The 26,804-nt window shown below is 40.4% G+C and overlaps 1 protein-coding gene across 51 annotated transcripts in view; it reads right to left on the minus strand.

Annotated features, from left to right (window-relative positions):
* The window catches only part of Ccdc7a (coiled-coil domain containing 7A), a 410,765-nt gene that overhangs the window by 381,321 nt on the left and 2,640 nt on the right, over nt 1-26,804 (minus strand). For 50 of the 51 annotated variants that reach the window (XM_063278219.1, XM_063278211.1, XM_063278227.1 and 47 more), the window contains exons 3-4: nt 17,544-17,866; nt 14,702-14,803 (exon numbers count right to left, since the gene is read on the minus strand). In XM_063278219.1, coding sequence (XP_063134289.1) covers nt 14,702-14,803; nt 17,544-17,816 — 375 coding nt within the window. In that variant the 5' untranslated portion in view covers nt 17,817-17,866. The remainder of the gene's footprint in view (nt 1-14,701; nt 14,804-17,543; nt 17,867-26,804) is intronic. The other variant, XM_063278233.1, reaches the window with a different exon arrangement.

A 26,804-nucleotide genomic window follows, 5' to 3' on the forward strand; every position in this document is an offset into this window, starting at 1 on the left:
ACCTGACGACAGGGTGCTCATCTCCTGCCAAAATATCTACAACACAACACCAACTAAATAAGGCCTGGGGAGCACTGTAAAAGAAGGAGCAGAAATACTGTAAGAGCAAGAGTACCAGGATATCTGCTGTGGAATATCTTCCATATTGACAGGAAGTTGTGCCACATAAAATCTCAACAATATAGTTGCCTAAACAAGACATGAAAAATGCCAACACCAGCTAATATGACAATGTAGATGAGGAAAATCTCAAAGGGCCCTAATCCTAAATGAAGAGATACAGGCAATGAATAGATCCTGAATGAGGGAAACTAATTTTTCTCCACGGATGAGTCCTCTGAGAGGTTATTCTATCCCAATTGGTCTACTCTAAAATCATTTACAAATGAGCAGTATTAAAGGAATTCAATGGGCTGTGTACAGGCCATTGTAGGCTTATTGTGTATACAAACATTTACATTTATACATACACATATATTATACAATACTAAGTAAAGTATAAGAAGCCATGAATATGAGGGAGGTAGTGAAGTTGTTGAAGGGAGAAGGGAGAAATGTTGCAAATATGATAGTTACATAGGAAATTCTAACAAAATTAATATAAAAAAATAAAATGAGACAAAGTAAAAGATACTGAAATAAATATACCACAAGGATAAAATAAAATAAAATACCCTGCCTCTAAAGATAGGCATGTGTCCCAATGAGTTCAATGAAATAAAACCACACTGCTGAAGAACACTGGTATGAATACCCAAAGAAAGGAGTCAAAGGTCTCATTTCGCACTGAAATGTAAAAAGAAATGAGACACCGAACTCCAGTGCTACTGTCACAAAAGAAAAGAAAAACTAAAAATTAACTTCCATAGTCTTCAGTGAGGAAACAGAAAATGTGACAACATAAAATTTGAGGAACTGAATTCCACAGAACAAGCTCAAAAGAAACAAAGACCCAAAGCCCAACCTATCTAAAGTGGGCATGCAAGAAGCAGGATGGTCTTACCTACATACAATCTCAAAGCACTCTGGTATGGACAACAGAATTTGTGAGATGAAGAAAAACCAGCTGAGCATTCATCAGTCTTTTCAGGCTGTTGCACAGATTGCCTCAGATTTGAAAAGTTCCCTCCAGGAAGGAAGAAGGCAGCGCCTTAGACTCAGGAAGTAAGCAAAATTTAAACACTCAAGTGTCCCCTGAAACTTGGAAGATTGATCTTTCCTCAATGTTAGATACGCTCTAAGTATTTCTGGGGTGAGGGGATCTAATCCATAAGCTAAGTCTAGTTATGTGTGTAAGTCATGCAGTGACCAATGCTCTGACCACTACCTGATAGTACAGCACAGCTGTGTGACAGTGAAAAGTGGTTTTCCACTTCTCACACCAAGGGCAAATCACTAGGCTAAATGTTTCATAGAAGTATCTGGCCCTTTTTTTCTTTTTCACTGTGTTTTTAGGGCTAAGCCTGAATTGTACTTTTAGCCTTCTCTGAGCACAGCTACTGGAAAGCAACAAGGTCCTCATTTTTACCACTATTATTTACTACAATGCCCAAACCATTGTAAGTCCAAATAAGGAACTGAAAAGCATTCAGACTGGAAGTCTGAGTGAAAGAAATTAGAGTATCTGGTGAGGACAACGTAATTATCCCTTCAATAAATCAGTATAAAGTTCTGAGAGTTAAATGATACAATGACTAATATCACAAGATCAAAGATCATCACAAACAACCACCATATGCCTGTCACTGATGTCAAATGTGTAGAAACTAAAGTTTTAAACATGTCATTAACAATTCCTTCAAACTGTAGGACAAACAAATCATGTAAAAGATCTAAACAGTGTGCAAATTTAAATTGTGGTGAACAAGATTAAATACAATATAAATAGGTACAGTTATTAAACATATTTATGGGAAGGTTCACCCCAGGTGTAATATTATATAGCCCAAATCAATCCATTAAAAAACTAATTATAAAAAAGGGTAATATTTTGTTTGAAGAGTAAAACTGGGGACTGGCAATATGGCTATGAGATGGTAAGAGGCTGGCCTGGCAAGCTGAATTTGATCCCTGGAACCCAAGTAAAGGTGAAAGAAAACTTACTCCACAAAGTTGTCCTCTGACCTCTACATATATGCTATGGCACATGCAGCTGTTCATACACACAATATAACAAAGAGAAAATAAAAGTTAAAAAAACTCAAGTGCAAGTCCAGACACCACCCGGACCAGAATGGACTCGGTCAAAAGCTTCCTGCACCCAAATCCCGTGGGAGGGAGAGCTAAACCTTCAGAGGGGCAGACATGCCTGGAAGAGACTACACTCTGCCCACATTTCTGACTCCAGAGGAAAACATCTAATGCCATCTGGGACACCGGTGCACAAAGGCCCCAGGAAAAGGAGGTGAAGGCCTTCCTGGTTGCCGCCCTCACAGAAAGCTCAAAAGCAGTCCCCCAGGAGCAACTTCAACTGCAGGACCACAGGTAAGACCAACTTTTCTGCTCCAAGTGACCTGCCTGGTGGACTCAGGACACACAGAGGCAAAATTCCTCTGGCACAGAACACTTCTGGTTTTTAGCTGGAGCCCCAATCTCGCTGATCACGGCCCACAGTCCAATGCTCCCAAACCACATAGGAGAGAGAGCTCACCACCAAGACAGGTAGGCACTCCTGAGACTGCAGAGCAGGAGAGACCACCAATATACTGCACACCCCTACCCACATCCCTGTGCTAAGAGGAAACTGTGTAGGGCCTCTGGTAACCAGAAGACAGGGGAACTCAAGCAGCAGGTTCCCTGTGGTCCAGACACCACCCAGACCTGAAGGGTCCCGGTCAAAAGCTCCCTGCACCCAAAACCCATGGGAGGGAGAGGTAAACCTTCAGAGGTGCAGACATGCCTGGGAAACCAGAAGAGACTACACCCTGCACACATTTCTGACTCCAGAGGGAAACACCTAATGCCATCTGGTATCCCTGTGCACAGGGGGAGGGGGGGGAAAGGCGACACAGGTCCTCCTGGTTGCTGCCCTCACAGAGAGCTCAAAAGCAGCGCCCCACGAGCAACTTGAGCCATAGGCCCACAGGTAAGACCAACTTTTCTGCTCCAAGCAACCTGCCTGGTAGACTTAGGACACAGTCCCATAGGAACAGCTGAAGACCAGTAGGCAGGAAAGACTATATACCCAAAGCAGAACACTCTGTTCCCACAACCGGTTGAAAGAAAACAGGAAAACAGGTCTACAGCACTCCTGACACACAGGCCTATAGGACAGTCTAGCCAAAGTCAGAAATAGCAAAACAAAGTAACACCAGAGACAACCTGATGGCGAGAGGAAAGCACAAGAACCCAAGCAACAGAAACCAAGACTATATGGCATCATTGGAGCCCAATTCACACACCAAAGCAAACACTGAATATCCAAACACACCAGAAAAGCAAGATCTAGATTTAAAATCATATTTGATCATGATGCTGGAGGACTTCAAAAATGACATAAGGAACTCCCTTAGAGAAATGCAAGAAAACATAAACAAGTAGAAGCCTATAGAGAGGAATCACAAAAATCCCTGAACAAATTCCAGGAAAACACAATCAAACAGGTGAAGGATTTAAAAATGGAAATAGAAGCAATAAAGAAAGCACAAAGGGAGACAAACCTGGATATAGAAAACCAAAGGAAGAGACAAGGAACTGTAGAGACAAGCATCACCAACAGAATACAAGAGATAGACATGAGAATCTCAGGAGCAGAAGATTCCATCATCAATACAACAGTCAAAGATAAGTAAAATGGAAAAAGCTACTAGTCTAAAATATACAGGAAATCCAGGACTCAATGAGAAGATCAAACCTAAGGATAATAGGTATAGAAGAGAGTGAAGACTCCCAGCTCAAAGGACCAGTAAATAATTTCAACAAAATCATAGAAGAAAACTTCCCTAACCTAAAAAAAGAGATACCCATAGGCATGCAAGAAGCCTACAGAACTCCAAATAGATTGGACCAGAAAAGAAAATCTTCCCATTACATAATGGTCAAAACACCAAATGCACAAAACAAAGAAAGAATATTAAAAGCAGTAAGGGAAAAAGGTCAAGTAACACAAAAAGGCAGGCCTATCAGAATCACACCAGACTTTGCGCCAGAGACTATGAAAGCCAGAAGATCCTGGACAGATGTCATACAGACCCTAAGAGAACACAAATGCCAGCACAGGTTACTGTATCCAGCAAAACTCTCAATTGCATAGATGGAGACACTAAGATATTCCATGACAAAACCAAATTTACACAATATCTTTCACCAATCCAACCCTACAAAGGATAGTAAAAGGCAAAGCCCAACAGAGGAGGAGAGGTACACCTTAGAAAAAGCAAGAAACTGATCATATTAGCAACAAAACAAAGAGAAGAAAGGCACACAAACATAACCACACGTCCGAATACAAATATAACAGGAAGCAACAATCACTATTCCTTAATATCTCTTAACATCAATGGACTCAACTCCTCAATAAAAAGACATAGATTAACAAACTGGATATGCAATGAGGACCCTGCATTCTGCTGCCTACAGGAAACACACCTCAGAGAAAAAGACAGACACTACCTCAGAGTTAAAGTCGGGAAAACAACTTTCCAAGCAAATGCTCTGAGAAAGCAAGCTGGAGTAGCCATTCAAATATCAAATGAAATTGATTTTCAACTAAAAGTCATCAAGAAAGGTAAGGAAGGACACTTCATATTCATCAAAGGGAAAATCCACCAAGATGAACTCTCAATCCTAAATATCTATGCTCCAAATACAAGGGCACCTACATAAATAAACGAAACCTTACTAAAGCTCAAAACACATTGCACCTCACACAATAGTAGTAGGAGATTTCAACACCCCACTCTCATCAATGGACAGATCATGGAAACAGAAATTAAACAGAGACATAGACAGACTAAGAGAAGTCATGAACCAAATGGACTTAACAGATATTTATATAACATTCCATCCTAAAACAAAAGTATATAACTTCTTCTCACCACCTCATGGTACTTTCTCCAAAATCGACCATATAATTGGTCATAAAACATTCCTCAAAAGATACAAAAAGATAGAAATAATCCCATGCATCCTATCAGACCACCACCTATTAAGGCTGGCCTTCAATAACAATAAGGGAAGAATGCCCACATATACATGGAAATTGAACAATGCTCTAATCAACGATAACCTGGTCAAGAAAGAAATAAAGAAATAAAAGACTTCTTAGAATTTAATGAAAATGAAGGTACAACATACCCAAACTTATGGGACACAATGAAAGCTGTGCTAAGAGGAAAACTCATAGCGCTGAGTGCCTGCAGAAAGAAACAGGAAAGAGCATATGTCAGCAGCTTGACAGCACACCTAAAAGATCTAGAACAAAAAGAAGCAAATACACCCAGGAGGAGAAGAAAGCAGGAAATAATCAAACTCAGAGCTGAAATCAACCAAGTAGAAACAAAAAGAATCAACAGAACCAAAAGTTGGTTCTTTGAGAAAACCAACAAGATAGATAAACCCTTAGCCAGACTAACGAGAGGACACAGAGAGTGTGTCCAAATTAACAAAATCAGAAATGAAAAGGGAGACATAACTACAGATTCAGAGGAAATTCCAAAAATCATCAGATCCTACTACAAAAGCCTATATTCAACAAAACTTGAAAATCTACAGGGAATGGACAATTTCCTAGACAGATACCAGGTACCAAAGTTAAATCAGGAACAGATAAACCATTTAAACAACCCCATAACTCCTAAAGAAATAGAAGCAGTCATTAAAGGTCTCCCAACCAAAAAGAGCCCAGGTCCAGATGGGTTCAGTGCAGAATTCTATCAGACATTCATAGAAGCCCTCATACCAATACTACCCAAAATAGTCCACAAAATTGAAACAGATGGAGCGCTACTGAATTCTTTCTATGAAGCCACAATTACTCTTATACCTAAACCACACAAAGACCCAACAAAGAAAAAGAGCTTCAGACCAATTTCCCTTATGAATATCGATGCAAAAATACTCAATAAAATTCTGGCAAACCGAATCCAAGAGCACATTAAAACAATCATCCACCATGATCAAGTAGGCTTCATCCCAGGCATGCAGAGATGGTTTAACATACGGAAAACCATCAACGTGATCCATTATATAAACAAACTGAAAGAACAAAACCACATGATCATTTCATTAGATGCTAAGAAAGCATTTGACAAAATTCAACACCCCTTCATGATAAAAGTTCTGGAAAGAATAGGAATTCAAGGCCCATACCTAAACATAGTAAAAGCCATATACAGCAAACCAGTAGCTAACATTAAACTAAATGGAGAGAAACCTGAAGCAATCCCACTAAAATCAGGGACTAGACAAGGCTGCCCACTCTCTCCCTACTTATTCAATACAGTTCTTGAAGTTCTAGCCAGAGCAATAAGAAAACAAATGGAGAACAAAGGGATACAGATTGGAAAAGAAGAAGTCAAAATATCACTATTTGCAGATGATATGATAGTATATTTAAGTGATCCCAAAAGTTCCACCAGAGAACTACTAAGCCTGATAAACATGTTCAGCAAAGTGGCTGGATATAAAATTAACTCAAATAAATCAGTAGCCTTCCTCTACACAAAAGAGAAACAAGCCGAGAAAGAAATTAGGGAAACAACACCATCCATAATAGTCCCAAATAATATAAAATACCTTGGGGTGACTTTAACCAAGCAAGTAAAAGATCTCTATGATAAGAACTTCAAGACTCTGAAGAAAGAAATTGAAGATGTCGGGAGATGGAAAGATCTCCCATGCTCATGGATTGACAGAATTAATATTGTAAAAATGGCCATTTTACCAAAAGCGATCTACACATTCAATGCAATCCCCATCAAAATTCCAATTCTTCAAAGAGTTAGACAGAACAATTTGCAAATTCATCTGGAATAACAAAAAACCCAGGATAGCTAAAACTATCCTCAACAATAAAAGGACTTAAGGGGGAATCACTATCACTGAACTCAAGCAGTATTACAGAGAAATAATGATAAAAACTGCATGGTATTGGTACAGAGACAGACAGATAGACCAATGGAATAGAATTGAAGACCCAGAAATGAACCCACACACCTATGGTCACTTGATTTTTGACAAAGGAGCCAAAATCGTCCAATGGAAAAAAGATAGCATTTTCAGCAAATTGTGCTGGTTCAACTGGAGGGCAGCATGGAGAAGAATGCAGATCGACCCATGCTTATCACCCTGTACTAAGCTTAAGTCCAAGTGGATCAAGGACCTCCACATCAAACCAGATACACTCAAACTAATAGAAGAAAAAGTGGGGAAGAATCTCGATCACATGGGCACTAGAAAAAATTTCCTGAACAAAACACCAAAGGCTTATGCTCTAAGATCAAGAATCGACAAATGGGATCTCATAAAACTGCAAAGCTTCTGTAAGGCAAAGGACACTGTGGTTAGGACAAAACGACAACCAACAGATTGGGAAAAGATCTTTATCAATCTTACAACAGATAGAGGGCTTATATCCAAAATATACAAAGAACTCAAGAAGTGAGACCGCAGGGAGACAAATAACCCTATTAAAAAATGGGGTTCAGAGCTAAACAAAGAATTCACAGCTGAGGAATGCCGAATGGCTGAGAAACACCTAAAGAAATGTTCAACATCTTTAGTCATAAGGGAAATGCAAATCAAAACAACCCTGATATTTCACCTCACACCAGTGAGAATGGCTAAGATCAAAAACTCAGGTGACAGCAGATGCTGGTGAGGATGTGAAGAAAGAGGAACACTCCTCCATTGTTGGTGGGATTGCAGACTGGTACAACCATTCTGGAAATCAGTCAGGAGATTCCTCAGAAAACTGGACATTGCACTACCTGAAGACCCAGCTATACCACTGTTGGGCATATACCCACAAGATGCCCCAACATATAAAAAAGACACATGCTCCACTATGTTCATAGCAGCCTTATTTATAACAGCCAGAAGCTGGAAATAACCCAGATGCCCTTCAACAGAGGAATGGATACAGAAAATGTGGTACATCTACACAATGGAATATTACTCAGCTATCAAAACAATGCCTGTATGAAATTCATAGACAGGTGGAAGGAACTGGAAAATATCATCCTGAGTGAGGTAACCCAATCACAGAAAAACAAATATGGTATGCACTCATTGATAAGTGGCTATTAGCCCAAATGCTTGATGTACCCTAGATGCACAGAACACATGAAACTCAAGAGAGATGATCAAAATGTGAATGCTTCACTCCTTCTTTAAAAGGGGAACAAGAATACCCTTGGCAGGGAATAGGGAGGCAAAGATTAAAACAGAGACAGAAGGAACACCCATTCAGAGCCTGCCCTTCATGTGGCCCATACATATACAGCCACCCAATTAGACAAGATGGATGAAGCAAAGAAGTGCAGGCCGACAGGAACCGGATGTGAATCTCTCCTGAGAGACACAGCCAGAAAACAGCAAACACAGAGGCGAATGCTAACATCAAACCACTGAACTGAGAACAGGACACCCTTTGAAGGAATCAGAGAAAGAACTGGAAGAGCTTGAAGGGGCTCAAGACCCCATATGAACAACAATGCCAGCCAACCAGAGCTTCCAGGGACTAAGCCACTACCCAAAGACTATACATGGACTGACCCTGGGCTCCAACCTCATAGGTAGCTGTGAATAGCCTAGTAAGAGCACCAGTGGAAGGGGAAGCCCTTGGTCCTGCCAAGACTGAATCCCCAGTGAATGTGATTGTTGGGGGGAGGGCGGTAATGGGGGGGATGGGGAGGGGAACACCCATAAAGAAGGGGAGCGGGAGGGGTTGGGGTTGTTTTCCCGGAAACCGGGAAAGGGAATAACAATCGAAATGTAAATAAAAAATACTCAAGTTAATAATAAGAATAATAATAATAGCAAAGCTCTCAATTAACATAGATGGAGAAACCAAGATATTCCATGACAAAACCAAATTTACACAATATCTTTCTACAAATCCAGCACTACAAAGGATAATAAATGGTAAAGCCCAACATAAGGAGGCAAGCTATACCCTAGAAGAAGCAAGAAACTAATCGTCTTGGCAACAAAACAAAGAGAATGAAAGCACACAAACATAACCTCACATCCAAATATGAATATAACAGGAAGCAATAACCACTATTCCTTAATATCTCTCAACATCAATGGCCTCAACTCCCCAATAAAAAGAAATAGATTAACAAACTGGATACGCAAGGAGGACCCTGCATTCTGCTGCCTACAGGAAACACACCTCAGAGACAAAGACAGACACTACCTCAGAGTGAAAGGCTGGAAAACAACTTTCCAAGCAAATGGTCAGAAGAAGCAAGCTGGAGTATCCATTCTAATATCAAATAAAATCAATTTTCAACTAAAAGTCATCAAAAAAGATAAGGAAGGACACTACATATTCATCAAAGGAAAAATCCACCAAGATGAACTCTCAATCCTAAATATCTATGCCCCAAATACAAGGGCACCTACATACATAAAAGAAACCTTACTAAAGCTCAAAACACACATTGGACCTCACACAATAATAGTGGGAGATTTCAACACCCCACTCTCATCAATGGACAGATCATGGAAACAGAAATTAAACAGTGATGTAGACAGACTAAGAGAAGTCATGAGCCAAATGGACCGAACGGATATTTATAGAACATTCTATCCTAAAGCAAAAGGATATACCTTCTTCTCAGCTCCTCATGGTACTTTCTCCAAAATTGACCATATAATTGGTCAAAAAACGGGCCTCAACAGGTACAGAAAGATAGAAATAATCCCATGCGTGCTATCGGACCACCACGGCCTAAAACTGGTCTTCAATAACAATAAGGGAAGAATGTCCACATATACTTGGAAATTGAACAATGCTCTACTCAATGATAACCTGGTCAAGGAAGAAATAAAGAAAGAAATTAAAAACTTTTTAGAATTTAATGAAAATGAAGGTACAACATACCCAAACTTATGGGACACAATGAAAGCTGTGCTAAGAGGAAAACTCATAGCGCTGAGTGCCTGCAGAAAGAAACAGGAAAGAGCATATGTCAGCAGCTTGACAGCACACCTAAAAGATCTAGAACAAAAAGAAGCGAATACACCCAGGAGAAGTAGAAGGCAGGAAATATTCAAACTCAGAGCTGAAATCAACCAAGTAGAAACAAAAAGGACCATAGAAAGAATCAACAGAACCAAAAGTTGGTTCTTTGAGAAAATCAACAAGATAGATAAACCCTTAGCCAGACTAATGAGAGGACACAGAGAGTGCGTCCAAATTAACAAAATCAGAAATGAAAAGGGAGACATAACAACAGATTCAGAGGAAATTCAAAAAATCATCAGATCTTACTACAAAAACCTATATTCAACAAAACTTGAAAATCTTCAGGAAATGGACAATTTCCTAGACAGATACCAGGTACCGAAGTTAAATCAGGAACAGATAAACCAGTTAAACAACCCCATAACTCCTAAGGAAATAGAAGCAGTCATTAAAGGTCTCCCAACCAAAAAGAGCCCAGGTCCAGACGGGTTTAGTGCAGAATTCTATCAAACCTTCATAGAAGACCTCATACCAATATTATCCAAACTATTCCACAAAATTGAAACAGATGGATCACTACCGAATACCTTCTACGAAGCCACAATTACTCTTATACCTAAACCACACAAAGACCCAACAAAGAAAGAGAACTTCAGACCAATTTCCCTTATGAATATCGACGCAAAAATACTCAACAAAATTCTGGCAAACCGAATCCAAGAGCACATCAAAACAATCATCCACCATGATCAAGTAGGCTTCATCCCAGGCATGCAGGGATGGTTTAATATACGGAAAACCATCAACGTGATCCATTATATAAACAAACTGAAAGAACAAAACCACATGATCATTTCATTAGATGCTGAGAAAGCATTTGACAAAATTCAACACCCATTCATGATAAAAGTCCTGGAAAGCATAGGAATTCAAGGCCCATACCTGAACATGGTAAAAGCCATATACAGCAAACCAGTTGCTAACATTAAACTAAATGGAAAGAAACTTGAAGCAATCCCACTAAAATCAGGGACTAGACAAGGCTGCCCACTCTCTCCCTACTTATTCAATATAGTTCTTGAAGTTCTAGCCAGAGCAATCAGACAACAAAAGGAGGTCAAGGGGATACAGATCAGAAAAGAAGAAGTCAAAATATCACTATTTGCAGATGATAAGATAGTATATTTAAGTGATCCCAAAAGTTCCACCAGAGAACTACTAAAGCTGATAAACAACTTCAGCAAAGTGGCTGGGTATAAAATTAACTCAAATAAATCAGTTGCCTTCCTCTATACAAAAGAGAAACAAGCCGAGAAAGAAATTAGGGAAACGACACCCTTCATAATAGACCCAAATAATATAAAGTACCTCACTGTGACTTTAACAAAGCAAGTAAAAGATCTGTACAATAAGAACTTCAAGACACTGAAGAAGGAAATTGAAGAAGACCCCAGAAGATGGAAAGATCTCCCATGCTCATGGATTGGCAGGATTAATATAGTAAAAATGGCCATTTTACCAAAAGCAATCTACAGATTCAATGCAATCCCCATCAAAATACCAATCCAATTCTTCAAAGAGTTAGACAGAACAATTTGCAAATTCATCTGGAATAACAAAAATCCCAGGATAGCTAAAGCTATCCTCAACAATGAAAGGACTTCAGGGGGAATCACTATCGCTGAACTCAAGCAGTATTACAGAGCAATAGTGATAAAAACTGCATGGTATTGGTACAGAGACAGACAGATAGACCAATGGAATAGAATTGAAGACCCAGAAATGAACCCACACACCTATGGTCACGTGATTTTTGACAAAGGAGCCAAAACCATCCAATGGAAAAAAGATAGCATTTTCAGCAAATGGTGCTGGTTCAACTGGAGGGCAACATGTAGAAGAATGCAGATCGATCCATGCTTATCACCCTGTACAAAGCTTAAGTCCAAGTGGATCAAGGACCTCCACATCAAAGCAGACACACTCAAACTAATGGAAGAAAAACTAGGGAAGCATCTGGAACACATGGGCACTGGAAAAAATTTCCTGAACAAAACACCAATGGCTTACGCTCTAAGATCAAGAATTGACAAATGGGATCTCATAAAACTGCAAAGCTTCTGTAAGGCAAAGGACACTGTGGTTAGGACAAAACGGCAACCAACAGATTGGGAAAAGATCTTTACCAATCCTACAACAGATAGAGGCCTTATATCCAAAATATACAAAGAACTCAAGAAGTTAGACCACAGGGAAACAAATAACCTTATTAAAAAATGGGGCTCAGAGCTAAACAAAGAATTCACAGCTGAGGAATGCCGAATGGCGGAGAAACACCTAAAGAAATGTTCAACATCTTTAGTCATAAGGGAAATGCAAATCAAAACAACCCTGAGATTTCACCTCACACCAGTGAGAATGGCTAAGATCAAAAACTCAGGGGACAACAGATGCTGGCAAGGATGTGGAGAAAGAGGAACACTCCTCCATTGTTGGTGGGATTGCAAACTGGTACAACCATTCTGGAAATCAGTGTGGAGGTTCCTCAGAAAATTGGACATTGAACTGCCTGAGGATCCAGCTATACCTCTCTTGGGCATATACCCAAAAGATGCCCCAACATATAAAAAAGACACGTGCTCCACTATGTTCATTACAGCCTTATTTATAATAGCCAGAAGCTGGAAAGAACCCAGATGCCCTTCAACAGAGGAATGGATACAGAAAATGTGGTACATCTACACAATGGAATATTACTCAGCTATCAAAAACAACGACTTTATGAAATTCGTAGGCAAATGGCTGGAACTGGAAAATATCATCCTGAGTGAGCTAACCCAAACACAGAAAGACATACATGGTATGCACTCACTGATAAGTGGCTATTAGCCCAAATGCTTGAATTACCCTAAATGCCTAGAACAAATGAAACTCAAGACAGATGATCAAAATGTGAATGCTTCACTCCTTCTTTAAAAGGGGAACAAGAATACCCTTGGCAGGGAAGAGAGAGGCAAAGATTAAAACAGAGACTGAAGGAACACCCGTTCAGAGTCTGCCCCACATGTGGCCCATGCACATACAGCCATCCAATTAGACAAGATGGATGAAGCAAAGAAGTGCAGACCGACAGGAGCCGGATGTAGATCGCTCCTGAGAGACACAGCCAGAATACAGCAAATATAGAGGCGAATACCAGCAGCAAACCACTGAACTGAGAATAGGACCCCCGTTGAAGGAATCAGAGAAAGAACTGGAAGAGCTTGAAGGGGCTCGAGACCCCATATGTACAACAATGCCAAGCAACCAGAGCTTCCAGGGACTAAGCCACTACCTAAAGACTATACATGGACTGACCCTGGACTCTGACCTCACAGGTAGCAATGAATATCCTAGTAAGAGCACCAGTGGAAGGGGAAGCCCTGGGTCCTGCTAAGACTGAACCCCCAGTGAACTAGACTGTTGGGGGGAGGGGGACAATGGGGGGAGGGTGGGGAGGGGAACACCGATAAGAAAGGGGAGGGGAGAGGGGGATGTTTGCCCGGAAACTGGGAAAGGGAATAACACTCGAAATGTATATAAGAAATACTCAAGTTAATAATAAAAAAAATAAAATAAAATAAAGAAAAGAAAATAATAATAATAAGAATAATAATAATAATAATAATAAAGAAATACCCAAGTTAATAAAGATGAAAAGAAATCCTCAATGCAAACATTTGGATGAGTCAAATATATGTAAAATAGTGCTTGTGTGGTGGCTCAGCAGTGAAGGGTACCTGATGCCCTCTCAAAAGACTGGAATTCAGTTTGCAGCACTCACATTGGTTGGCTTACAACATCCTATCTCTTTAGCCTAATGTCTTTTTCTGGCATCTGTAGGCACCACCACATATGTGCACATTCATATGCTGAGACATACATACACAAAAATAAAATTTTAAAAATACCTTAAAAGTATTTGCTTAAAAGTAAGCAAAGAAACAAACAAAAACAAGAACAACCAATTTAGGGAGAACCACACTGCACTGATAATACGTGAATTACAACAATTTACTAAATCTCAAAACTCTTTATTTCCTACATTAAAGTTTAGAAAAGAATACTTTTTAAAACTTACATTTTATTATTTAACTATGGGTGAGGCTCATGTTTGCTTGCAAAAGTACACACATGGAGGTCAGAATACACCTTATAAGAGTTCGCCCTCTCCCTCCATCATGCAGGTCCCAAGGACTGAATTCAAGTTGTCAGGCTTAATAGCAGGCATCTTTATCCAATGAACCATTTTGCTGGTGCAATGATCTTTCTTATAACCAAGGCAATCAAAATAACCAAGCTCATATTTAAAACTCACAATAGAAGCAAGACTATAAAGAGTAGATTACAGAGAGTTAAGACAGAAGGAATTGGCTGAGACTGAAAACATTAGCATTCTTCTGTCAAATGTCACAAGAGAATCTCTTTGTACAGAGCAATCCATTTAGACAGTGTGTGTGGATTCTGAAGGCGAAAGTTGACCCCTTCCAGCACATATTTTTTTGCATTAGCATTATAAACACATACAGACAAGCCTTCTTGTCTGAAGCCTTCTATTTCAGGTTTTGCTGCTCTTTTTTCTTTATCTTCATTGATATTTCCAAAGGTCTTCTCTAAGGTAGAAACAACCTAAGAAAAATGGAAAGTGATTTGCATTTCTTCATAGTCAAAATGCTAGAACAGTTGCACTACAATTTAACAGATGTCACTTTATTGTCAGTGGCAGAAATGTAAGCTTTCTACCCATTGACTCATCACACATTGGCAAGTAGGTGCCCTGCTCAATAGTGTTTGAGTCTACTTCCTAGTCATGAAACATTCCAAGGCTGTATGTTCTTTATAATGAATAAATGGCTAAAAAAGGTAAGTATCTGTGAATGACTGAAGAAAGCAGAGTTTTCCTTAAAGTCTGATTTTTCTCAGAATATCACTAAATGAGGAAAATGTGGTACATCTATACAATGGAATACTATTTGGCTAATAAAAACCAAGGCATCAGGAAATTTGCAGACAAAGAAATGGAACTTAAGAATATATATCATCCTGAGAGAGGAAACACATAGCCAAACAGACACATGTACTCACTTATAAGTGGGCATTAGTGATAAAATGTAGACTGACTATGCAACAATACATAGACCCAAAGAAACTGGGTAATAAGGAGATCCCAAGGGAGGATTCAAAAAGCTTACTCAGAAGAAGAAGCTAAGTAGTCATCTGTGGTGAATGAAGAATGAGAACTGGTTAGAAGAGGACATGAGGAAGAGAATGGTAGTGGCATTAAGGTGTGGTGTAAAGAGAGTGAAAGTGGCCTAGGAGTGAGAATGGAAATCAGGATGGAGGAAATTCTGGTGACTAGCTGGAGACCAAGGATAGGAGATAATATGGGGAGTCTACATGGGTGGCTAGCTTAGATTCCTACAAGAAAGGAACACAGAGACTGAAATGGCCACCTCCTGTAGCCAGACAGGATTTCCAGAGGAAGAAGGGAGAACATCAATCTACCCCCAGACACCTCAACCCCTCACAAGATGTGCAGGGATAAAAATGGATCAGAGGGGTTGGGGATTTAGCTCAGCAGTAGAGCGCTTGCCTAGCATGCTCAAGGCCCTGGGTTCGGTCCCTAGCTCTGAAAAAAAGGAAAAAAAATGGATCAGAGATTGAGGGAGCAACTAGCCAATGTCTGGCCCAACTTGAGACCATCCCATGTGAGAGAGCCAACCCCTGGCACTATTATTATACTCTGCTGTGCTTGCAAACAGGAACCTAGCATAACTGTCTCCTAAGGGGCTTTAAGCAGCAGCAGACTGAAGCCAATGCAAAGATGCAGCCAAACATCAGGCTGAGTCCAGGGAGTCCTGTAGAAGAGTGAGGCATACAAGTTGGAAAGTCAGAGGGGACAAGGACACCCCCAGGAAGTCCTACAGAGTCATGTAACCTAGTACCATGGGGGCTCACAGACCTTGGGACACTAAGTAGGACGAATGGAGGAATTTGATCTAGACACCCTACAAATTTGTAGCAAAGGTACAGTCTTGATGTTCATGTGGTTGCCCTAACACGTGGAACAGGGGCTGTCACAGTCCTTGATCTCCACCATTGGATCCTCTCTCCACTATTTGGACTGCCTGGTTAGACCTCAGTGGAAGACGATATCCCTAGACTTGCTGGCACTAGATAACCCAGGGGAGGGCACAATGGGGCAGGGATTTCTAAAGGTGGGACTGGGAGAAGAGAAGGGAAGAGGCTGCAATCAGGCTGTAAAATGAACATTTAAAATATTTTTAAAAAGAAATTTAAAGAGTAAAAAGCAAAAAATTTCAAAAGACATTCTCCACAAAAGCAAACTGTGATCTAACAGGTGTCTTAGAAGTATGATAAACTATAATATCTTTAATTTGGTGTCTTCCCTCCTTGTGCCACTTAACAACTATTTACAACTTGATTGTCAATCCTTATGTAAAAAAACTTGGGGAAATATCAAGTGCTATAGTCTGTCTTGCTCTTCTTGCTTGAAGTGCAGACAAGCATCACTACAGCTGGAATGGGATTTCAGATGCTCATACTCACAAGGTCCTACTTGGAATGGTGGCTTTAGTCTGACATTTAGAAATTTCATTTTCAGGAAGCTAGAAAGAGTGGTTTTTATCCCAGATAGTATGCTGTATGTTGAACTCCTGCTTTCCTTGGATTCTCAAATTCTAGTATGTGGTTGTCAGGGACCATGTGATGGTTTGTATAGGCTTGATCCAGGGAATGGCATTATTAACAGGAATGACCTTGTTGGAGTATATGTGTCACTGTGGACATAGGCTTTAAAACCTTTACCATAGCTTCCTGGAAGCCAGTCTTCTCCTAGATGCCGTTGGAATAAGAGGTGAAACTCTCAGTTCCTCCAGCCCCATGTCTTCCTGGATGATGCCATCTTTCTGCCTTGATGGTAATGTACTGAACATCTGAATCTGTAAGCCAGTCCCAATTAAATGTTGTCCTTTATATTGAGTTGTCTTGGTCATGGTATCTGTTCATAGCAGTAAAGCCATAGACAGACCACTTTAAGGTATCATCACTCTGGGTTTTGTCTAATGACTTCCTCTGGAACACATTCTATATGAGTTTTCATGATTCACTGCCAGAGGAACTAAGAATGTCTCAGATAACTTGAGTCAGATAACGATCTATAGCCTTGGTCCCATTTTCCTTCTGATTTCTCTTCACATGCTGGGCATAATAAATCTTAACATGGGCATAATAATATACTGAGTCCATCATAAATATAGCTGATTCTCATGCTGGCTTACAGCAAATACCCCAGCTAGTGACCATGTTGGGAACTCTACCAGTAGAAGACAAAGGAAAAAAACCTTACCATCTTCAGGTTTTGGGTAATCTTCCTGACCATTTCATGACTTGATATTAACTCCTTCGTCTTTCTCAGTGGTATTGGCAAGGCAAACCGTACAATCGACTCTCCTGTGGGGGGAGACCTGAGGACCATTGGTTCAATTTTAACATCTGTAGACTTGAGACTATGTTTTTCTTTCAGTGCAGGTGATAAATTCAGTAGTCCTTTCTTAAAAGGTAATTCTGGAACACTGGTCAATTTCTTACTAATGGTGGATGGATGCATTGCCTGATTCATTTTTGTGGCTGATTCAGCTTCAAATTACATGTGAACAATTCAGTACCTCCCTGTGAATAAAATGATAAGACATTCAGAGGAAAAACACACACTGCTTCATTTAATATATCAACAAAATTATTTAAATAAATCCATATACTATGCTCAAGTGTTATTTGTGTGTGGGAGATTCAGGAAGAAGAAAGAAGGCAGAGGCAATAAATAAGGCAAGGTTTTCAGAAAGAGAAAAATTCTGTTTTTCTCCCTACAATGGATGTCTCAATATGTAACATTATTTTAAAAGTTACACTGTGGTAAAAAAAAAAACAGATCAGGATCCCGGCCTGCAGCAGCTCTCTGCTCCCAAACCCAGTGGGAGAGAGACCTCACCACCTGGTCAGGTGGGCACTCCTAAGGCTGCAGAGCAGAGGAGACCACCAACACTGCCCACCCCTGCCCACATCCCTGGCCCAAGAGGAAACTGTATAAGGCCTCTGAGTTCCCGTAGGGGAGGGCCCAGGAGCGGCAGGACCCCTGCGCCTGAGACACCGCCGGAACCTGAAGGAAACAGACCGGATAAACAGTTCTCTGCACCCAAATCCCGTGGGAGGGAGAGCTAAACCTACAGAGAGGCAGACACGCCTGGGAAACCAGAAGAGACTGCACTCTGCGCACATCCAGACGACAGAGGAAAACACCAAACTCCATCTGGAACCCTGGTGCACGGAGGCTCCCAGAAAGAGCAGCGCAGATCTTCTCGGTTGCTGCCGCCTCGGAGAGGACTTAGGCAGTACCCCACGAGCACACTTGAGCCTCGGAACCTCAGGTAGGACTAACTTTTCCCCTGCAAGAAACCTGCCTGGTGAACTCAAGACACAGGCCCACAGGAACAGCTGAAGACCTGTAGAGAGGAAAAACTACACGCCCGAAAGCAGAACACTCTGTCCCCATAACTGGCTGAAAGAAAACAGGAAAACAGGTCTACAGCACTCCTGACACACAGGCTTATAGGACAGTCTAGCCACTGTCAGAAATAGCGGAAAAAAGCAACACTAGAGATAATCTGATGGCGAGAGGCAAGCGCAGGAACCCAAGCAACAGAAACCAAGACTACATGGCATCATCGGAGCCCAATTCTCCCACCAAAAAAAAAAAACATGGAATATCCAAACACACCAGAAAAGCAAGATCTAGTTTCAAAATCATATTTGATCATGATGCTGGAGACTTCAAGAAAGACGTGAAGAACTCCCTTAGAAAACAAGTAGAAGCCTACAGAGAGGAATCGCAAAAATGCCTGAAAGAATTCCAGGAAAACATAAATAAACAAGTAGAAACCCATAGAGAGGAGACACAAAAATCCCTGAAAGAATTCCAGGAAAACACAATCAAACAGTTGAAGGAATTAAAAATGGAAATAGAAGCAATCAAGAAAGAACACATGGAAACAACCCTGGATATAGAAAATCAAAAGAAGAGACAAGGAGCTGTAGATAGAAGCTTCACCAACAGAATACAAGAGATGGAAGAGAGAATCTCGGGAGCGGAAGATTCCCTAGAAATCATTGACTCAACTGTCAAAGATAATGTAAAGCGGAAAAAGCTACTGGTCCAAAACATACAGGAAATTCAGGACTCAATGAGAAGATCAAACCTAAGGATAATAGGTATAGAAGAGAGTGAAGACTCCCAGCTCAAAGGACCAGTAAATATCTTCAACAAAATCATAGAAGAAAACTTCCCTAACCTAAAACAAGAGATACCCATAGGCATACAAGAAGCCTACAGAACTCCAAATAGATTGGACCAGAAAAGAAACACCTCCCGTCACATAATAGTCAAAACACCAAACGCACAAAATAAAGAAAGAATATTAAAAGCAGTAAGGGAAAAAGGTCAAGTAACATATAAAGGCAGACCTATCAGAATCATGCCAGACTTTTCGCCACAAACTATGAAGGTCAGGAGATCCTGGACAGATGTCATACAGACCCTAAGAGAACACAAGTGCCAGCCCAGGTTACTGTATCCTGCAAAACTCTCAATTAACACACATGGAGAAACCAAGATATTCCATGACAAAACCAAATTTACACAATATCTTTCTACAAATCCAGCACTACAAAGGATAATAAGGGGTAAAGTCCAACATAAGGAGGCAAGCTATACCCTAGAAGAAGCAAGAAACTAATCGTCTTGGCAACAAAACAAAGAGAAGAAAAGCACACAAACATAACCTCACATCCAAATATGAATATAACAGGAAGCAATAATCACTATTCCTTAATATCTCTCAACATCAATGGACTCAACTCCCCAATAAAAAGACATAGATTAACAAACTGGATACGCAACGAGGACCCTGCATTCTGCTGCCTACAGGAAACACACCTCAGAGACAAAGACAGACACTACCTCAGAGTGAAAGGCTGGAAAACAACTTTCCAAGCAAATGGTCAGAAGAAGCAAGCTGGAGTAGCCATTCTAATATCAAATAAAATCAATTTTCAATTAAAAGTCATCAAAAAAGCTGAGGAAGGACACTTCATATTCATCAAAGGAAAAATCCACCAAGATGAACTCTCAATCCTAAATATCTATGCCCCAAATACAAGGGCACCTACATACGTAAAAGAAACCTTACTAAAGCTCAAAACACACATTGCACCTCACACAATAATAGTGGGAGATTTCAACACCCCACTCTCATCAATGGACAGATCATGGAAACAGAAATTACACAGAGACGTAGACAGACTAAGAAAAGTCATGAGCCAAATGGACTTAACAGATATTTATAGAACATTCTATCCTAAAGCAAAAGTATATAACTTCTTCTCAGCTCCTCATGGTACTTTCTCCAAAATTGACCATATAGTTGGTCAAAAAACGGGCCTCAACAGGTACAGAAAGATAGAAATAATCCCATGCGTGCTATCGGACCACCACGGCCTAAAACTGGTCTTCAATAACAATAAGGGAAGAATGTCCACATATACTTGGAAATTGAACAATGCTCTACTCAATGATAACCTGGTCAAGGAAGAAATAAAGAAAGAAATTAAAAACTTTTTAGAATTTAATGAAAATGAAGGTACAACATACCCAAACTTATGGGACACAATGAAAGCTGTGCTAAGAGGAAAACTCATAGCGATGAGTGCCTGCAGAAAGAAACAGGAAAGAGCATATGTCAGCAGCTTGACAGCACACCTAAAAGCTCTAGAACAAAAAGAAGCAAATACACCCAGGAGGAGTAGAAGGCAGGAAATAATCAAACTCAGAGCTGAAATCAACCAAGTAGAAACAAAAAGGACCATAGAAAGAATCAACAGAACCAAAAGTTGGTTCTTTGAGAAAATCAACAAGATAGATAAACCCTTAGCCAGATTAACGAGAGGACCCAGAGTGTGTGTCCAAATTAACAAAATCAGAAATGAAAAGGGAGACATAACAGCAGATTCAGAGGAAATTCAAAAAATCATCAGATCTTACTATAAAAACCTATATTCAACAAAACTTGAAAATCTACAGAAAATGGACAATTTCCTAGACAAATATCAGGTACCGGAGTTAAATCAGGAACAGATAAACCAGTTAAACAACCCCATAACTCCTAAGGAAATAGGAGCAGTCATTAAGGGTCTCCCAACCAAAAAGAGCCCAGGTCCAGACGGGTTTAGTGCAGAATTCTATCAAACCTTCATAGAAGACCTCATACCAATATTATCCAAACTATTCCACAAAATTGAAACAGGTGGATCACTCCCGAATTCCTTCTATGAAGCCACAATTACTCTTATACATAAACCACACAAAGACCCAACAAAGAAAGAGAACTTCAGACCAATTTCCCTTATGAATATTGACGCAAAAATACTCAATAAAATTCTGGCAAACCGAATCCAAGAGCACATCAAAACAATCATCCACCATGATCAAGTAGGCTTCATCCCAGGCACACAGGGATGGTTTAATATACGGAAAACCATCAACGTGATCCATTATATAAACAAACTGAAAGAACAAAACCACATGATCATTTCATTAGATGCTGAGAAAGCATTTGACAAAATTCAACACCCCTTAATGATAAAAGTCCTGGAAAGAATAGGAATTCAAGGCCCATACCTAAACATAGTAAAAGCCATATACAGCAAACCAGTTGCTAACATTAAACTAAATGGAGAGAAACTTGAAGCAATCCCACTAAAATCAGGGACTAGACAAGGCTGCCCACTCTCTCCCTACTTATTCAATATAGTTCTTGAAGTTCTAGCCAGAGCAATCAGACAACAAAAGGAGGTCAAGGGGATACAGATCGGAAAAGAAGAAGTCAAAGTATCACTATTTGCAGATGATATGATAGTATATTTAAGTGATCCCAAAAGTTCCACCAGAGAACTACTAAAGCTGATAAACAACTTCAGCAAAGTGGCTGGGTATAAAATTAACTCAAATAAATCAGTTGCCTTCCTCTATACAAAAAAGAAACAAGCCGAGAAAGAAATTAGGGAAACGACACCCTTCATAATAGACCCAAATAATATAAAGTACCTCGGTGTGACTTTAACCAAGCAAGTAAAAGATCTGTACAATAAGAACTTCAAGACACTGAGGAAAGAAATTGAAGAAGACCTCAGAAGATGGAAAGATCTCCCATGCTCATGGATTGGCAGGATTAATATAGTAAAAATGGCCATTTTACCAAAAGCAATCTACAGATTCAATGCAATCCCCATCAAAATACCAATCCAATTCTTCAAAGAGTTACACAGAACAATTTGCAAATTCATCTGGAATAACAAAAAACCCAGGATAGCTAAAGCTATCCTCAACAATAAAAGGACTTCAGGGGGTATCACTATCCCTGAACTCAAGCAGTATTACAGAGCAATAGTGATAAAAACTGCATGGTATTGGTACAGAGACAGACAGATAGACCAATGGAATAGAATTGAAGACCCAGAAATGAACCCACACACCTATGGTCACGTGATTTTTGACAAAGGAGCCAAAACCATCCAATGGAAAAAAGATAGCATTTTCAGCAAATGGTGCTGGTTCAACTGGAGGGCAACGTGTAGAAGAATGCAGATCGATCCATGCTTATCACCCTGTACAAAGCTTAAGTCCAAGTGGATCAAGGACCTCCACATCAAACCAGACACACTCAAACTAATAGAAGAAAAACTAGGGAAGCATCTGGAACACATGGGCACTGGAAAAAATTTCCTGAACAAAACACCAATGGCTTATGCTCTAAGATCAAGAATCGACAAATGGGATCTCATAAAACTGCAAAGCTTCTGTAAGGCAAAGGACACTGTGGTTAGGACAAAACGGCAACCAACAGATTGGGAAAAGATCTTTACCAATCCTACAACAGATAGAGGCCTTATATCCAAAATATACAAAGAACTCAAGAAGTTAGACCGCAGGGAAACAAATAACCCTATTAAAAAGTGGGGTTCAGAGCTAAACAAAGAATTCACAGCTGAGGAATGCCGAATGGCTGAGAAACACCTAAAGAAATGTTCAACATCTTTAGTCATAAGGGAAATGCAAATCAAAACAACCCTGAGATTTCACCTCACACCAGTGCGATTGGCTAAGATCAAAAACTCAGGTGACAGCAGATGCTGGCGAGGATGTGGAGAAAGAGGAGCACTCCTCCATTGTTGGTGGGATTGCAGACTGGTACAACCATTCTGGAAATCAGTCTGGAGGTTCCTCAGAAAATTGGACATTGAACTGCCTGAGGATCCAGCTATACCTCTCTTGGGCATATACCCAAAAGATGTCCCAACATATAAAAAAGACACATGCTCCACTATGTTCATAGCAGCCTTATTTATAATAGCCAGAAGCTGGAAAGAACCCAGATGCCCTTCAACAGAGGAATGGATACAGAAAATGTGGTACATCTACACAATGGAATATTACTCAGCTATCAAAAACAACGGCTTTATGAAATTCGTAGGCAAATGTTTGGAACTGGATAATATCATCCTGAGTGAGCTAACCCAATCACAGAAAGACATACATGGTATGCACTCACTGATAAGTGGCTATTAGCCCAAATGCTTGAATTACCCTAGATGCCTAGAACACATGAAACTCAAGATGGATAATCAAAATGTGAATGCTTCACTCCTTCTCTAAAAGGTGAACAACAATACCCTTGGCAGGGAAGAGAGAGGCAAAAATTAAAACAGAGACTGAAGGAACTCCCATTCAGAGCCTGCCCCACATGTGGCCCATACATATACAGCCACCCAATTAGACAAGATGGATGAAGCAAAGAAGTGCAGGCCGACAGGAGCCGGATGTAGATCGCTCCTGAGAGACACAGCCAGAATACAGCAAATATAGAGGCGAATGCCAGCAGCAAACCACTGAACTGAGAATATGTCCCCTATTGAAGGAATCAGAGAAAGAACTGGAAGAGCTTGAAGGGGCTCGAGACCCCAAAAGTACAACAATGCCAAGCAACCAGAGCTTCCAGGGACTAAGCCACTACCTAAAGACTATACATGGACTGACCCTGGACTCTGACCTCATAGGTAGCAATGAATATCCTAGTAAGAGCACCAGTGGAAGGGGAAACCCTGGGTCCTGCTAAGACTGAACCCCCAGTGAACTAGACTGTTGGGGAGAGGGCGGCAATGGGGGGAGGGTTGGGAGGGGAACACCCATAAGGAAGGGGAGGGGGGAGGGGGATGTTTGCCCGGAAACCAAAGAATTATTATGAAGTATTAAATAAATAAAAAAAATAAAAAAATAAAATTGTAACCTACAACAACAACAACAACAACAAAAAAAAAAAAAAAGAAAACAGATCATAAAGGTTTAAGCTTTCATTCGTGAAAGTCTTTCTTCTTTGCTACCTCATTAAGACTAAGAACAATATCTCCTCCCACAGAGTGTGAAAACCTGTGCCAGACCATGCTGATTGTGGATATGGTGACCCAATTAAGATATAATAATGTGGCTTTGTGGTCTTACACTCAACACAAATAGGCTAGTGATTATACATTATAAACGGATGTATTTGGGGCTTTAAAATGAAAATAGCACAAATAAAAATGGATCACATAACTGACTATTCCGTGAGATAGGTTAGTAAGACAGGAGATGAGATGGAAGGATACACAGCAGCAGGAACACAAAAGCAAAGCAGAGAAAACACCAGAGAAATGAAGAGCAAAACTAAGAGATACACGAAGTCTGTAAATACTGACAGACTGATAGGAAGAGCTCCAAAGGAAAAGAAAGATGAAACAGATAGGGAAAACACTCCAAATAAAAATAAAGATGAATTTCTGAGACATAAAGTGTACCGGAATATACACTTTAAAAAGAACAGATAAGGGGCTGGAGAGATAGTTCAGCGGTTAAGAGCACTGACTGCTCTTCCAGAGTCCTGAGTTCAATTCCCAGCAACCACATGGTGGCTCACAACCATCTGTAATGGCATCTCATGCCCTCTTCTGCTGTGTCTGAAGATAACTACAGTTTACTCATATAAATAAAAATAAATAAATACATCTTTAAAGAAAAGAACAGATAAAATATTGTCAGAAAACTAATAGAAAAGAAAACACAAAACAAAAGAGAAAGTACAAAATCTTACAGAAAATGGAGCATATCATTGAGACAATATGGGAAAATCAATAGTATCATTGAATATTTCTCTCTTATATTTTATGTATTTGAGTACACGGTCACTGTTTTCAGACCCATCAGAAGAGGGCATGAGATCCCATTATAGATGGTTGTGAGCCACCATGTGCTTGATGGGCATTGAACTCAGGACATCAGGAAGAGCAGTCAGTGCTCTTAACCACTGAGCCACCTCCCCTACCCTGATTTAATATTTCTTCTCATAAGATTTTAAATGTTATCTAAATTTCAAACTCATTAAGGACCAACAAATAAACGTGGTTTAAAGAATAAACCAGCTAAGGAGCTGTGACTAGGTTCAGTGGTCCTAAGCTAAGGATGAACCAGCTAAGGTCTGGGACTAGAGTCCAAGCACCCTGCCATGACCAACTTAGTCAGAGCTCGTGCTGAAGGAACAAAGCCTGAAGGAAGGCTCTAGTGGAAGTGGCTGTATAGGTTGTGCAGTTTGTCAGGGCTAGGATGCCCCAAACTAGGAACACTTTAAGTTGGCCATGTGGTGGTCACCTCTCATCATCAAGAGTCAAAGCCTGGCCAGCAAGGTTGTAGTTTCTCCAGTCACAGGGTTGCTCATCTTAGCTTGGTGTTCTAAACTGGGCTCTTCCAAACGCAGGAGAGTGGCCACAAAAAGATGATCAATCCCAATCAGCTTCCTAACCTCAGCCTTTTCTGGGCATTCAGGCAGTGTGAGGATTGTAGCAGCTGGGAGTTCTCTCCTGCTGTCTCTCAGGCCAGGGACTAGGGTGTTACCACTGCTTGCTCTGCAACCCCTCCTATATCTTATTCAAAACCAAGCTTCTTTCCCTTCTCCATTGAGAGCTCTGTCTCAGCAATCCAAAGTGTGTCCTTCCCCAGCTCCTACAGCGCTCCCAGTAGTAAAAGGCTGAGACATTCATTCTTGGCTTAGTTCTTTTCCCCTTTGGTAGATAACTGATCCTATCCTCTTAATTTAAAACAAAGGGATTTATCCATTCAGATCACCAACTCCTTGATCATGTCTGTGTGACTTCCCCACCCATCTGCGGTCCAGTTTCCCTGGGCTCCATTTTCCAGCTTCCAGGGAATCTAGTCAGTCTCACCCCTGAATGGGAGTTCAGACAGATCCAGTTCAGGATTTTCCCTCCTGAAAGGCAGCTCCAAGTCTGCCAGACAACTGGATGCGAGGTACGAACCTGGTATCTCTACTCAACTCTCCAAGAAGATGAAAAAGAATCACACAGAGCTCACTTCGATAAGCTACCCCACAGATGGTTCCTCTCTGCTTAATCCTGAGCCTCTGACATTGGCCACAGAACAACTCAAGAGAGGAAGAAGATTCATTCCCAT

The sequence above is a fragment of the Rattus norvegicus genome, chromosome 19, assembly GCF_036323735.1.
Source record: "Rattus norvegicus strain BN/NHsdMcwi chromosome 19, GRCr8, whole genome shotgun sequence".
NCBI lineage: Eukaryota > Metazoa > Chordata > Mammalia > Rodentia > Muridae > Rattus > Rattus norvegicus.